This window comes from Triticum dicoccoides, chromosome 1B (assembly GCF_002162155.2).
Source record: "Triticum dicoccoides isolate Atlit2015 ecotype Zavitan chromosome 1B, WEW_v2.0, whole genome shotgun sequence".
Taxonomy (NCBI): Eukaryota; Viridiplantae; Streptophyta; class Magnoliopsida; order Poales; family Poaceae; genus Triticum; species Triticum dicoccoides.
The window spans coordinates 257,125,572-257,139,655 of record NC_041381.1 but is presented as its reverse complement, the minus strand read 5'-3'; the positions used below and the strand labels follow the sequence as shown (position 1 = coordinate 257,139,655).

General features: G+C 44.2%; 1 protein-coding gene across 1 annotated transcript; it reads left to right on the top strand.

Moving 5' to 3' along the window:
• Positions 1-9,067: 9,067 nt before the first annotated feature.
• LOC119330621 lies at positions 9,068-10,968 on the top strand. The gene is made up of 2 exons (XM_037603743.1): positions 9,068-10,638; positions 10,832-10,968. Exons 1-2 carry the CDS (start codon positions 9,924-9,926, stop codon positions 10,861-10,863), a joined length of 747 nt encoding a protein of 248 aa, XP_037459640.1. The 5' UTR covers positions 9,068-9,923; the 3' UTR covers positions 10,864-10,968.
• Positions 10,969-14,084: the final 3,116 nt, after the last annotated feature.

The following is a 14,084-nucleotide window of genomic DNA, read 5'->3' as shown; positions in this document are numbered from 1 at the left end:
GCAACACTCACTGTTCATCCAATCGATCAGCTTCAGTTAGCAGCAGTAGCGAAGGAATCGCTCGATCGGGTTCAATTAACAGCCATCGATCGATCGCTCGGGTTCAGTAACGTGTAGCCTGCAGTGCAATCGCTCGGGTTCAGTTAGAGCCCAACGCCTCACTCGGGTTCAGTTAGAGCGAACGCCTCGCACACACGCGCATACGTGTACGAGAGAAACGCGCATCGCTCAGCCCTCGACCTCCCACCGTAACCGGGAACTCCCCGAAATTTTCCTCGCCCTCGCTTCTAACACGGTTTTTTCCATCATGGACGGCCCAAAGAATGTCATGCAGCTGCGTCTCCGGCCCGCCCAGGATGAAAAGCCCATTTTTTGTCATGATTTTTTGTCATAGAAGTAGGAACCCACCACATCTATGATGATACCGGGTTTTGTCACAATTATCGTCATAGAAGTGTCATATGTATGACAGGAAAAAAATTCGTTCGGCCCAAAATGTCACGGATGTGTCTTTTTTTTGTAGTGATTGCAGCATCTTCAATTCTTCCGCGGTAGCTTCACGATTTGGTTCACTCCCATCGAAGAATTCACCTTGCAAGCCAATACACACAATAGCCCAAACGACGGGGTTATGTCCAAGATTATGCATTTCCATCTTATGTTTCCAACTAGCAAAATTAGTACCATCAAAGGAAGGACCTCTACAGTGGTAATTTCCCTCGCTAGACGCCATACTCTCCTAGGTTGTGAAACCAAGTCTATGGAAATCAAGGCAAATAGAGACCAAAGCTCTGATACCACTTGTAGTATCGAAAGTATGTCTAGAGGGGGGTGATTAGACTACTTGACCAAATAAAAATCTAGCATTTTCCCAATTTTAAGTCTTGGCAGATTTTAGCAACTTAGCACTAGTCAAGCAATCAACCTACACATGCAATTGTAAGAGTATAGCAGCGGAATGTAAATCATTGCATATGAAGGTAAAGGGGAGGAGTTTGGAGGGAGCAAACGCAATGTAGACACGGGGATTTTTGGCGTTGTTCCAATAGGTGGTGCCTTCGTATATCCACATTGATGGAGACTTCAACCCACGAATGGTAACGGCTGCGCGAGTCCACGAAGGGCTCCACCCACGAAGGGTCCACGAAGAAGCAACCTTGTCTATCCCACCATGGCCATCGCCCATGAAGGACTTGCCTCACTTGGGTAGATCTTCACGAAGTAGGCGATCTCCTTGCCCTTACAAACTCCTTGGTTCAACTCCACAATCTTGACGGAAGCTCCCAAGTGCCTGACCAGTCTAGGAGACACCACTCTCCAAAAGTTAATAGATGGTGTGTTGATGATGAACTCCTTTATCTTGTGCTTCAAATGATAGTCTCCCCAACACTCAACTCTCTCACACAGATTTGGCTATGGTGGAATGATAATTTGAGTGGAAAGCAACTTGGGGAAGGCTAGAGATCAAGATTCTTGTGGTTGGATTGGAATGTCTTGGTCTCAACACATGAGTAGGTGGTTTTCTCTCAGAAAATGAATGCTGGAAGTGTAGGCACGTTCTGATGGCTCTCTCCATGAATGGAGAATGGGTGGAGGGGTATATATAGCCTCCACACAAAATTTAACCGTTACACACAGATTCCCAAACTCGGTCAGACCGATTCAGTTCAAAATTGAACGCTAGGCTTTTCGGTGGGACTGACAACATCACCTCGGTGGGACCTATGTGCTAGGGTTAGGGCATAACTTGATCTCGCTGAGTCCGATCACATGAACTCGGTGGGACCGATTTCAGTAATAGGCAACCAGAGAGTTGGTCAGGCAAACTGATAGAGGCAAAGGTGTCCCGTCTTTCGATGAGATGGTGGCTATCGTTTTGGAGGAAGTCGACTTTGATGATCCGACTACGAACGTGCGAGGATGTCACACCTTAGCAATCGCTAAACCAACTCCGAGAGGTTATTGACCACGCTGGAGCACGATCAACCTGACCACGAAGGTCTGTTTCCTACACGCAAACGAAGAACAAGCAAGAAACTAAGATTGCAATCTGGATATTGCGAATATAAGAGGAAGCTTTATTGATCAAGGTGGGGTTCTGTGACGCCTTTGTCTGGTCGTTGAACACAAACGAAGTATGCAAAGTTGCAGCTATGGTGAACTTTAATCTAAACAAAACCCAAAGTCTAAACGATGCCCTAAGGGTTGTATATATGGAGGAAGAGGGGGGAATTTCGTGGCCCTTGGTGGAGTGGTCCGAAATCAACCCTATCTCTTGTTTCCCCACACATACGGACTCTAAAAATAGCCTATACTTATGTATTTCGAAATTACATGGGCCTGACCCAATAATAAGGTGACGCAGCACCTAGTATAGCCTCGGGACGAAATTTATGAAGTGGCATCTTGTATATTTCGTCCAAGGCTTCATGCACCTATTATGGTGGCTTCAAAGTCCTGAAATCATCACTTGTAACTCCGTTCTTGTTTCCCTTGCGCATGCCATCATCTCCATGCTTGTTCTTGCTCCAATGTTCATCCTTCTCCAAGCTAGGCCCTTCATTTGTAAGCAAAACAAATGTATCCAATTTAGGCAGCATCATATTCTCATGAACATTAGAATCATTACCAAGAAACGAAAGTACCTGATAATTTAATTGGCGTGCACGAGCTCTAGTAATTGGTCCAGTATATGTAGCAGTAGGGGCTGTGGGTGTAACAATGGTATTGATGTCCTCATCACAAACTCGATGGGACCGATCGCTCATTTCGGTGAGACCGAAACATTACGAAAAGCAAACAGAGAGTTTGCATTGCGAACTCGGTGGAACTGATCGCTCGTTTCGGTTATACCGAAACGTTACGAAGGAAACAAAGAGTTTGCAATCCCATCTCGGTGAGACCGAGATCCCTATCGATGAGACCGAACTGATGAGAATTTCTGGCAGTGGCTATGTCAAATGAACTCAGTGGCGCCGAATAGATCAAATCGGTGGGGCTGAGTTTGACTTTAGGTTTAGGTCATATGCGGAAATGAGAAAGTGGTTGAGGGCTTTTGGAGCATATCACTAAGCATTTTGAGCAAGTGAGCCATTAAGCAACACATCATCCCCTTTTAATAATATTCGCTTTTCCTATGGACTCAATGTGATCTTGGATCACTAAAATGAAAATGTAGAGTCTTGAGCTTTTGCCAATATGTGTCCTTAACATTTTAAGGGGTCCACATCTCTAGTCCATGGCATGCCAATCATTGAACTTTATGAAATGATCATCTTGAAAGAGTAATAGTTCAATGAGCTATATGTTGTTAAGAATTACCAAAACCACCCAGGGATTAGTTGCACTTCCAGACCCGGAATCCTAACTCAAGGGAGTCGGTCTCCGGACCCCAGCTCGCGTCATCAATGTAGATCCTTCCGTGCCGGCTCTTCTTCATCCAGCGATCGCAAGCTTCTCGATCCCTAGGAAGCCTCCCTCCAAGAAGACAACACCCTTGTGCGTGCACCCCACAGCGGGCACCAACTGCCGTGGGGTTGTCACGGCAAGTGTCCTCATAGAAGAATTTAGTCGTGATGCCATAGCTATGAGGTGAAGCCTTGGATGTGGTTGGTCAGAAAATGAGAGACACGAGTTTACCCAGGTTCGACCCCTCTATTAAGGGTAAAACCTACTCCTGCTAGATTGCTTATTGAACTAGAACATGATGGCGCGCTTTGCCGCGCCCTCCCAACATTGACGACAAATAATTAAATTATTTAGAAATAAACCGGATGGAGAACAATCATGTTAGAGATATAGGGGATACATATTTCCAAGATAGCAGTTTGAATTCGAGTTCTTACAAGCAAGCAATGGTTGTTAACAGTGCACCTCACTCGTGCAGTATGACCATGACAAATCACAATACCAAAGGCGACACAGATGGACAATTAAGCTGAATTCTATTAAGCAGAATGTTGATATTTGGGCCGCCAGCTAGTAAACAAAATAGATCAACTAAAAACAAATTTTGAGTTAATTGGCGCCTCATATAAGCACAACATTAATCCTCACATTGCATCAGCCACACAACGGAAGAATGTCATGATATGGATTTATTCTGCCGTGGTAACCCTAATTTGAGCATAGAGAGGATCTCAACATTTGGAGAGGTAAAGGTAAGATTAGATACAGATGTGGAATCATGGACAAATCGTTCAGCTCAAAATTACAACCTCTCATAAAATCACGAGGCATACTTATCTACCATATTATTTCATCAAATAACTAAACAAACCAAAACCTAGCACACCATGTAGATCAAGGTCGATGCCAAAAAGAAATGTCATGGCTACCATTTATTTCCTCTTCCTCTTCAATCTAGTGCCGGAGTCGGTACCTGCTATGCTGTAGCACTCAAAAGGTTAAGAAAATTTGATGACCATGGGCCCATGGTATTGGAAATTAAAGTGAAGAAAATCATCCACTATGATATATGAACTACTCCCTCCATCCCAAAATAAGTGCAAGTAATTTAGTACAACTTTGTACTGAAGTTATACTAAATCACCTACACTTATTTTGAGATGAAGCGAGTATAACATACATTCTTAGCTCCAAATCATCGCACCATGATTGCCTTCCAATTTGGTTGGAGCACTTTAATGACATTATTAGCTCCAAACACAAAAGCAACATTTTGTTAAGTACTGCAGGTATCTACATGGCCCTCATTAACGAACTAATCACCACCAATTTCAACTTCACCAGTGTCCTACAGTGCTTGTCTAAAACGGTATTTGACGCTCAAAAGCTTAAAAAACAATGGATCAAGCAATCTACACTTCAGTCAAGTTTTCTTAACAGAATTAAACCCTAAATCTTGCAGAAAAGAAGAAGATTGCCAAGACATGGGAACTCATCCTGTAACTCCACGTAATATACCGCTTGGCATGAGTGGTTCGCAATCTCCAAAAAAGAAAACTCCACGTAATATAGTACTTTCAGCAATACTTTGCTCAGCAACACAAACATCTATTCTTAGGAATTAGTTGTGCATATATACTCTCAACAAAGGGACAAACACTTGCACAAATCAGTTGTGTGTATAAATACTTTCTGGAGTAATACGTAGATACTTTAAAAAAATCCTTAAAAATAGCGATAGAAACAAACCTTGGTTCACATCTATGAGAGTCACGTAAAGGATAAAAACATCGGCATCACTTGATCAACGCAAAAATTAATTCCAAGATGGTCCAAATGAGGCATAAATCTCACACAACTGGAATCATATCCATGATCACTTGGACAATTTCATGCAAACAGGTGATTAGAAAAATCACATAATATTTATATGAATCCAAACATGAATTCTAAAATCACATAGCTATGAATATTCGTAATTTTAGTACCCGTTCTTGGCCATCCTCCTAAAGATCTTCTCACACGGGATTTAAAACTGAACTCACCTTTCCATCAATGAAACAGAGGTAAAAAGAAACTATCCAATAACAAGAACACCGCTGCCATCCCAACTGGAACCCGCCCAGAAAGTTTTCCTATCCAGACTGAGGAAACCAGGAAAGATAAATAAATGGCGGCCGAGGAAATCAAAGGAAAACAACATAGAACCCTAACACTTCTTTTTCTGATATGGAACCCTAACACATATATAGATGAACCAAGTGAAAAGAGTAGTACCGCAGCTCCACGCCGAGCAGAACTAACAGAAAGAGGACAGCCGAGCTGCCTCGCCATTATTCCGCCGCCGCAGCCGCCGCCAGGATGAAGATGAACGCATCCATTGTATGAAGAAATCAAGAGAGACGGAAAACATGGATGGCCTCGTGTACCCACTTATCTGGGCTTCGTGTACCCACTTATCTGGGCTTGTTTACGCTTTTCCTATTCGGCCCGATTAAGGAGCAACCGTCCAGGTCGGCCTGCGGAGCAGCGGCCCGGTTACAGTTGGCTGAGCTGGTTGCGCCTGTGACGTGGTAAAAAAAGGCAATGTGTGGGGAAGGTTCAGCGATCTGTAGACCTGGAGCGTACGTATAAGGATCCAACGGCTGAGGAGTTCAAAACGCTGTGAAGGGGCGTGAGTAGCTCCGTTTTAATGTTTAGCAATATGGTGATTTTGATTACAAGGGTGTTATTTTGCCACCTCTGTCTTGAGAACTTAGAACTAGTATTAAGAAGTCTAGACCCGTAAGGGTTTCTTTTTTCTGGTTTTTTTGACTTTATTTTATGGGGTCGTAGTAAATTGACGCGTGTAAATTTCGAGACAGCAGGGGTCGGTGTCGCTGGTTTCAGCGATCGAGTCGACACGATATTTTTTACCGGTCAAAGCGAGTCTTCAGGAAGCTACGCCAGACCCATTCCACCTCTCCACGTATCCCTTTCTGAAAGGGGTTCGTGGGTTCTGGTAGGCGGCTGCCGCTTTTGTCATTGTTTTTAGAGAGACCCCATTTATATAAACACCACGATTTGCTTTTTGTCTATGGCCATGAGATCGACAGACGTCCGCCGGCACCACTGGACCAGCGTGCCATCGGCCGTATAAGAAGGCTCACCGCCTCGCTCTTATACATCTCACCCCTGCATCACGCATGTGGCCGTCAAATCCCAGCGACGCCGGCATCCAGCCTTCCAGACCTCCCTGCCGGCCACTGCCTCATCGGAGCCCCCACCGCCGGCATCAATCTCTTTTGCCGACGCCCATCTCTCCTCTGTGCGGCACAGGGGGTGGCACAAGCAGAAGAGACGACTTACGAGACGGCGCGCCACGAGCTTCCTGCCGTATTGGCAGACCACCACCGGTTCCTTCTGGCGCTTCCTCTGGCCGTGATCACAGGTACGTGTATTCCTCGATCTCCTCTATCGATTTCTCAGCGTCGTTTGTGCTCTTTGCTCCTACATGCGCCGTCACTGCTAGCCCTAGCAGTCTGCTCAAGCTTTCTTCACCTGTGCGAGCTCTTGCTCGATCAATCTCTTCGGACCAACGATTAAGGGATGTTCTTTTCAGAGATTCATTTATGGATTTGATTCGCTGCGATGGATTGGAATTATTCTGATTTTTGGTATCTTCATTTATTCAAGTTCAGGTTCATCGCCAGAATGGTGGATGCATGCATGGGACAGTCCCAGCGATCTTGGATGATCGGGCCGTCCACGTCAAGCGGCTGTAGAAAAGGTTCCTAAAATTAGGAGTTGGAAGTTGTTTTGACAATCAACCTTGTACTTACTGATCTCAAACAAAAAAAAAACCTTGTACTTACTGTGCTGTTTTATTTCTGAATCAGGCCAACGACATCTTAGACGAGTGAAGCAGAATGTGTTAAGCTAGGAATGCAAAAATGGTTGATTATGTAGTCAGGTTAGGATTTATGGTCTTCTTTCTAGCTATTTCTTCAGTTTCTAATGCTTCTCATAATTCATTTTTGTAGCATTGATGGAATTGCACCAATTGCTTTCTTCAGTTGAGTACACACCAATCTCTTTCCTCTCAGATTTACCGTTAATTGATGGGTCTCTGAATTTCGTAAATTTAAATGCGGCAAATCCTCGTGGGGTTGCCGAAAACTATATTTTTTAAGTTCATATAATTTAGTCTTTTCTATGCCTCACTCAACTGCAGGAGTGAGAAGATATTAATTCCAGAAAAAAGAAAATTTTCAATCCAGCCTACATTCTTCATCTTGTTTTTCAAGAGCAGTATATCTTACTCTATAGGGTCATACAATGATCCTTCACTAACTTTCATTAAGCTGATGCTTTTCTGGTCGTTGAATATTTGAATAAGTTTCCATGTGTCCTTCAAATTCGCATCATAATGCATCCTATCATTTATGAATTTATTTTCCTATAACCATCTTTTACATGTATTTAATTCTCTTCTTTGTTCATCTAAATTTTATATTGAAGTATAGAGATATTTAATCTTCGTTTATTATAAACGACTTGAAACTGTGCATTCTCACTGCTCAGTGTGCTACACCCCAGCCATCCTACATGTCGTATCATATTGGGGAGTACTTGGTTCAGTTTATCCTTTTTATGCCCACTGCCCAATATTGGGGATTTGTTCTTGAGATACATGTGTAACTGAACCTTAGATATTAATTCTGTGAGCTGTAGATTATTGCTACATAAACTTTGTTTTGATGGAGGCATGTTTGTTTTGGCGGCATCTGACTCCATGTGCTCCTTGTGAGTAAAGGTTGTGATGATGCAAGAACAACATCTTGCCGTCTCAATGGAAGCAAACTGACGGAAGGTTCCACCTGTTATGTGCTTTTCTCTGAACACGGACGAAAGATTCAGCAATCAGATTATAATTTTTTATGTGAATTGAGGTTTTTCTGCTTTATAGATTTGCGCAAATATCTTCTGAGTGTTATTTTTTATGTGGACTGCACTATTGGTAGATCTTTGATCTTGCATGAAAGACGACTACTCATGTTCTCTGTAATTCTCATGTCAAGTGTGGCAATATTTCTCTCAGTGTAGCTTCTTACCCAAAAAAAATTGTTTGAAGAACAAAACTAACGTTTTCATCCTATTGCCAAAAAAAATCTTTTTTTATATCATCCCAAATTAGCTGTAAAAAATGTTAAGTTACAAGGTTTAGTTGCTCTGTTTTTATAGTTGTTTTCCTCTTTGCGAATGAATTTTTTAACTAGATGATTCTGAAAAGATTATTTATGCTGCCCATAAGCCACAACCAGGGTGCTAAACGGCAGCATGTGAGTGATCAGCATGCAATGGTTGGGTTTTGTTGCATTATACTTCTGGATAGCGAAGAAGTAAAATGTATGTATTCTGGATAATTACTCAACTTTTGCTGATGACTGCGTCTTCCTGCTCAATAGCTAAGTATCACAGTGGATTTTCATTCATGAAAAATAAGATGAAAATCTGTACTCACACCTGTTTAGAGTTTCAAGATCACAATGCTTACATCAACCTAGGTGTATTGATTTATGTCAGCGACCCGTGTTGGGCTGGACAGTGGGCCATCACCTTGGGCCTGGCCTGCCCTGACGGTAGCAAGGAGAAGCCCTACAAATAGCAGGAAGAGGAAAACAGAAGGCGGCTTGGACGGATGGCTTCGGCCTAGGCTTGGCTTGGCGTGCTAGTTCTTCTCTCTCTCTGTAGCTTGTCTTCCTCCTCTGCTCTCTTTCCTCTCAGTTCTTCTCTGAAATTCAAGAGTTGTAACTGAATTCATGGCTGATAGAGTGAATTGGTACTGAGATCCTCACAATTGGCATCAGAGCCGTTCGATTCTCCACCAAATATCCACCCCAGAATTTTCCCCACCCAATTCCATGGATTTTCCACGACGGCGTGCCGAGCTCCTGGCGACTCTCTCGCCGGAGGGTCGGGCGACGTATGAGGTACTCAGGGCCAGCTAGCCCGTGATGTGGACCGGTGCTTTGCTGAGTCCAAGGCGAGGCTAGAGAAGGGCATGGAGGCGGCGCTCGGCGACCTCCACACCAAGCTGGACTGGACTATCGGCGACCTCGGCCAGAAGGTGCGTAGCGACCACGGCCGTAGGTGCGCCCCTGCGGCGGCAGCCTCTACTGCGACAGCGCCTGCTATGTCGACGTCGACTGCGAGCCATGTCGTCCCCGACCCCAATCACGGCCCCGACCTGGCATCTTCGACTTCGTCAATGATGAACACGGCCAGGCCTATGCGCCAGCAGCGGCATCACCACCGACGGGTCCCATGAGTCGGAGGTTGCTGCCTCCTCCTCCGACCCCGCTCCAGCGGCAACGGCCACGAGCATCTCCGTGTCGAGCGCGACGGCCGTCGTCCCCGCATCAGGCGGCGTTCCCTCCCTCGTCACGTTGGCCACCACCCGCTCGACGAGCCCAGGAGGAGACACCGGTGCGGCACCAGACGCCAACCCTCTGGTGTCCACGGGTCCCATCGGCATGCCTGCGTCCACCATGCAGAGCGAGCCAGACCATGTGCGTGAGACGCCCATCACCTGTTCGACGCTTGGCCTCTACCCCGTCGCCAACGCCATTCAGATCAACAAGGTGCCCCTACCTGAGTTTGCTGTGTCCCCAACACGATATGCAGCCTTCTCCATCTCCACCTTCATGGCTGCAGTGTCCGCCTCACTCGATTCAGAACTTGCTCTCGCCACGCCCACCATGTGTTCGACCGAGTGCCCTGGAGAAGAAAACAGTGAAACAAGGACCACGCCCACTTCTACAGCAGCGCCGCCGGCATCCTCGACCAGTGCTATTCCTGCTATGTGTGAGGTGAGCATAGAGGTCAATTCCATGGCTCTGATGGATATAACCAGTTCGTCTCCAATCCTCACAAAGGTCACAACCACCCAAGCATTGTCGCCTACCAAGTGTTCGACAGAAGGCCTGAACGGCGAGACCAGTGTGGCTTGTCTCAAGTATTTAGTCAGCTCACATCACCAGTTGCAGCAGGACGTGTGGCTCACCGAGTTCAAAACTGAATTGAGGAAGAGCCGTGAGGAATTGTTGGCAGCCAGGAAGGAGATGAACTCAGTATCCTTGCTCACAATCAGGTTCCTGTTTCAGTGTGTTCCAGGTTATGGGCTATTAACATTATCATGGGATCCTGGACAGCACGCAATTGATTCGGCTGCAATTTTTTGCGATCGAGGTATCCTTGCTATTTGTCACCAGCAACTTTCGGTCCCTAATGCAATCAATTCATTGTCCACTTGTTATGGGATTCCTCAGTTCGAGCATTTGCAAGATGTGTTCACTGTATTACTACAACTATGGCGTGCTTGGTTCCAATTGTTATCTTCTTCTGACCAGAGACTATTGTTCTGGAACGGGGTGATGTGCAGGAACTGTTTCCATCCATCAATCATACGAATGACTAGCTGCCAGGAGTTGGGTCTTAATTCCTCATATACATCCCAGCATCTACAGATTGCATGGTCATTCGTTTGGGAGTTCTGTAGTGTTGGATCAAGGAGGATTGCTGTCAGCTTCTTATTCGATCCAGCTTATGGTTTGGCAGTTGTTGTATCTAGTACTTGGTGCTGGGTTCTTGCATATTATGTTGCCAATACAGTATCACTTGATTATTCTCAATTTGATGTTGAATCTGCACTAGGCATGTGTCTGCCAACCATAGTACCTCCGGCCTCTTTCCACTCCAGTCTTATGCCACTAGCTGATGCAAATTTGAGGTGTACTCATGTCAAGAAGGCCAACATGTTCCAGTTGCTCAACAACAATGACAACATTCATGTCAGCAAGGAGCAGGACAAGTCACTATTAGTACCATGTCTAGTTCATGTCATTGCTACACGGGCAGCATCTCCGTTTCAACTTCAGTATTGCTGTGAGAACTTAGGTATTTGTCAGCATCCTTATTTTCAGTGTTACATGTGTGCACCCACACCATGGGATCCAGGAAGGCACATAAACAAGTTAGGAAGCCTGGTTATGAACAGAAACTATGTGTCCATTGTCTTGTGGCCGTCGCGTCCACCTGATCGAACAAAGCTTAGTGGCATGATTCCCAGTTCGTTGTTGCCTATGGATGTGTCTCAAACACAGAGCAATTTGTTTCTGCAAGATCAGGGGACTTGGTGTGACAAGCAGTACAATAGCTGCAAAAGGATGATATGTGCAGAGACAACACAATATGCCATGTCTCCAGCTGTGCCACATGAAGGAACATCATGCCATATATCTATGGTTGATAGAGGCAAATGTGTCCCGTCTTTCGATGAGATGATGGATATCGCTTTGGAGGAAGTCGACTTTGACGATCCGACTACGAACGTGCGAGGACGTCGCGCCTTAGCAATCGCTAAACCAACTCCGAGAGGTTATTGACCACGCCGGAGCACGATCAACCTGACCACGAGGGTCTGTTTCCTGCGAGCAATCGAAGAACAAGCAAGAAACTGAGATTGTAATCTGGATATTGCGAATATAAGATGAAAGTTTTATTGATCAAGATGAGGTTCTGTGACGCCTTTGTCTGGTCGTTGAACACAAACGAAGTACGCGAAGTTGCAGCTATGGCGAACTTTAATCTAAACAAAACCCAAAGTCTAAACGGTGCCCTAAGGGCTGTATATATGGAGGAAGAGAGGGGGAATTTTGTGACCCTTGGTGGACGGGTCCGAAATCAATCATATCTCTTGTTTCCTCATACATACGGACTCTAAAAATAGCCTATACTTATGTATTTCGAAATTACATGGGCCTGGCCCAATAAAAAGGTGACGCAGCACCTATAATAGCCTCTGGACGAAATTTATGAAGTGACATCTTGTATATTTCGTCCAAGGCTTCATGCACTCGTTATGGTGGCTTCAAAGACCTGAAATCATCTCTTGTAACTCCGTTCTTGTTCCCCTTGCGCATGCCATCATCTCCATGCTTGTTCTTGCTCCAATGTTCATCCTTCTCCAAGCTAGGCCCTTCATTTGTAAGCAAAATAAATGTATCCAATTTAGGCAGCATTATATTCTCATGAACATTAGAATCATTATCAAGAAACGAAAGTACCTGGTAATTTAGTTAGCGTGCGCGAGCTCTAGTAATTGGTCCAGTATGTATAGCAGCAGGAGCTGTGGATGTAACAATGGTATTGATGTCCTCATCATCCTCCCCTTCTTGAAATGAAGTCGTCCTTGACGGAAGCTCATCTTCCTCACCCAAATAAGGCTTTAAATCTGCAATGTTAAAAGTGGGACTAATCCAAAATCTGCAGGCAGCTCAAGTTTATATGCATTATCATTTATTTTATCTAACACCTTAAAGGGACCATCAGCACGTGGCATGAGCTTTGATTTGCGCAAATCAGGAAATCTATCCTTACGCAAATATAACCAAACAAGATCTCCAGGTGCAAACACAACATGTTTTCTACCCTTATCTCGAGCAAGTTTATATTTGGCATTCATACGCTCAATGTTTTTGTTAGTTAACTCATGCATTTTTAAAATCAATTCAGCACGTTGTTTAGCATCAAAATTAACCTTCTTCGAAGATGGAAGAGGCAACAAGTCAATAGGTGCACGAGGTAGGAAACCATACACAACTTCAAAAGGGCACATCTTAGTAGTAGAATGCAATGAACGATTATAAGCAAATTCAATATGAGGCAAGCATTCCTCCCACATTTTCTTATTACTCTTCAAAACAGCCCTAAGCATAGTAGACAATGTTCTATTGACTACTTCAGTTTGTCCATCAGTTTGGGGGTGACAAGTAGTACTAAAAAGCAGTTTAGTCCCCAACTTATCCCATAAACATCTCCAAAAGTGGCTAAGAAATTTAGTATCACGATCTGAAACAATAGTATTTGGCACACCATGCAAGCGAATAATTTTACGAAAGAACAAATCAGCAACATTAACATCATCATCGCTTTTATGACATGGTATAAAGTGTGCCATTTTTGAGAATCTATCCACGACAACAAATATGTTATCCCTCCCCTTCTTTGTTCGAGGTAAACCTAAAACAAAGTCCATAGATATATCCTCCCAAGGAACAATAGGTACAGGCAAAGGCATATATAAACCATGAGGATTGAGTCGTGACTTAGCTTTTTGACATGTAGTGCAGCGAGCAATAAAATGCTCAACATCCCGTCTCATCTTTGGCCAAAAGAAATGTGTAGCAAGTATGTCCTCCGTCTTCTTCACGCCAAAGTGTCCCATTAATCCTCCTCCATGCGCCTCCTGCGACAACAAAAGACGAACGGAGCTAGCTGGAATGCATAGCTTGTTAGCACGAAACACAAATCCATCGTTAACGACAAACTTGTTCCACATTCTTCCTTCTTTACAATTCTGCATTACATCTTTAAAATTAGCATCATGCACATATTGATCTTTGATGGTCTCCAAACCAAATATTTTGAAGTCAAGTTGTGAAAGCATAGTATAGCGATGAGACAATGCATCAGCAATAACATTTTCTTTTCCCTTCTTGTGTTTAATGACATAAGGGAAAGTCTCAATGAATTCAACCCATTTAGCATGTCTACGATTCAGTTTAGCTTGACTTTTAATATGTTTCAAAGATTCATGATCAAAATGTATAACAAATTCTTTGGGCCATAAATAA

Coding starts and splice junctions, on each gene's coding strand:
- LOC119330621 (XM_037603743.1), top strand. CDS start 9,924: ATGCCTGCGTCCACCATGCAGAGCGAGCCAGACCATGTGCGTGAGACG. Junction 10,639..10,831: donor TGCAATTTTTTGCGATCGAG/GTATCCTTGCTA, acceptor GGTGATGTGCAG/GAACTGTTTCCATCCATCAA.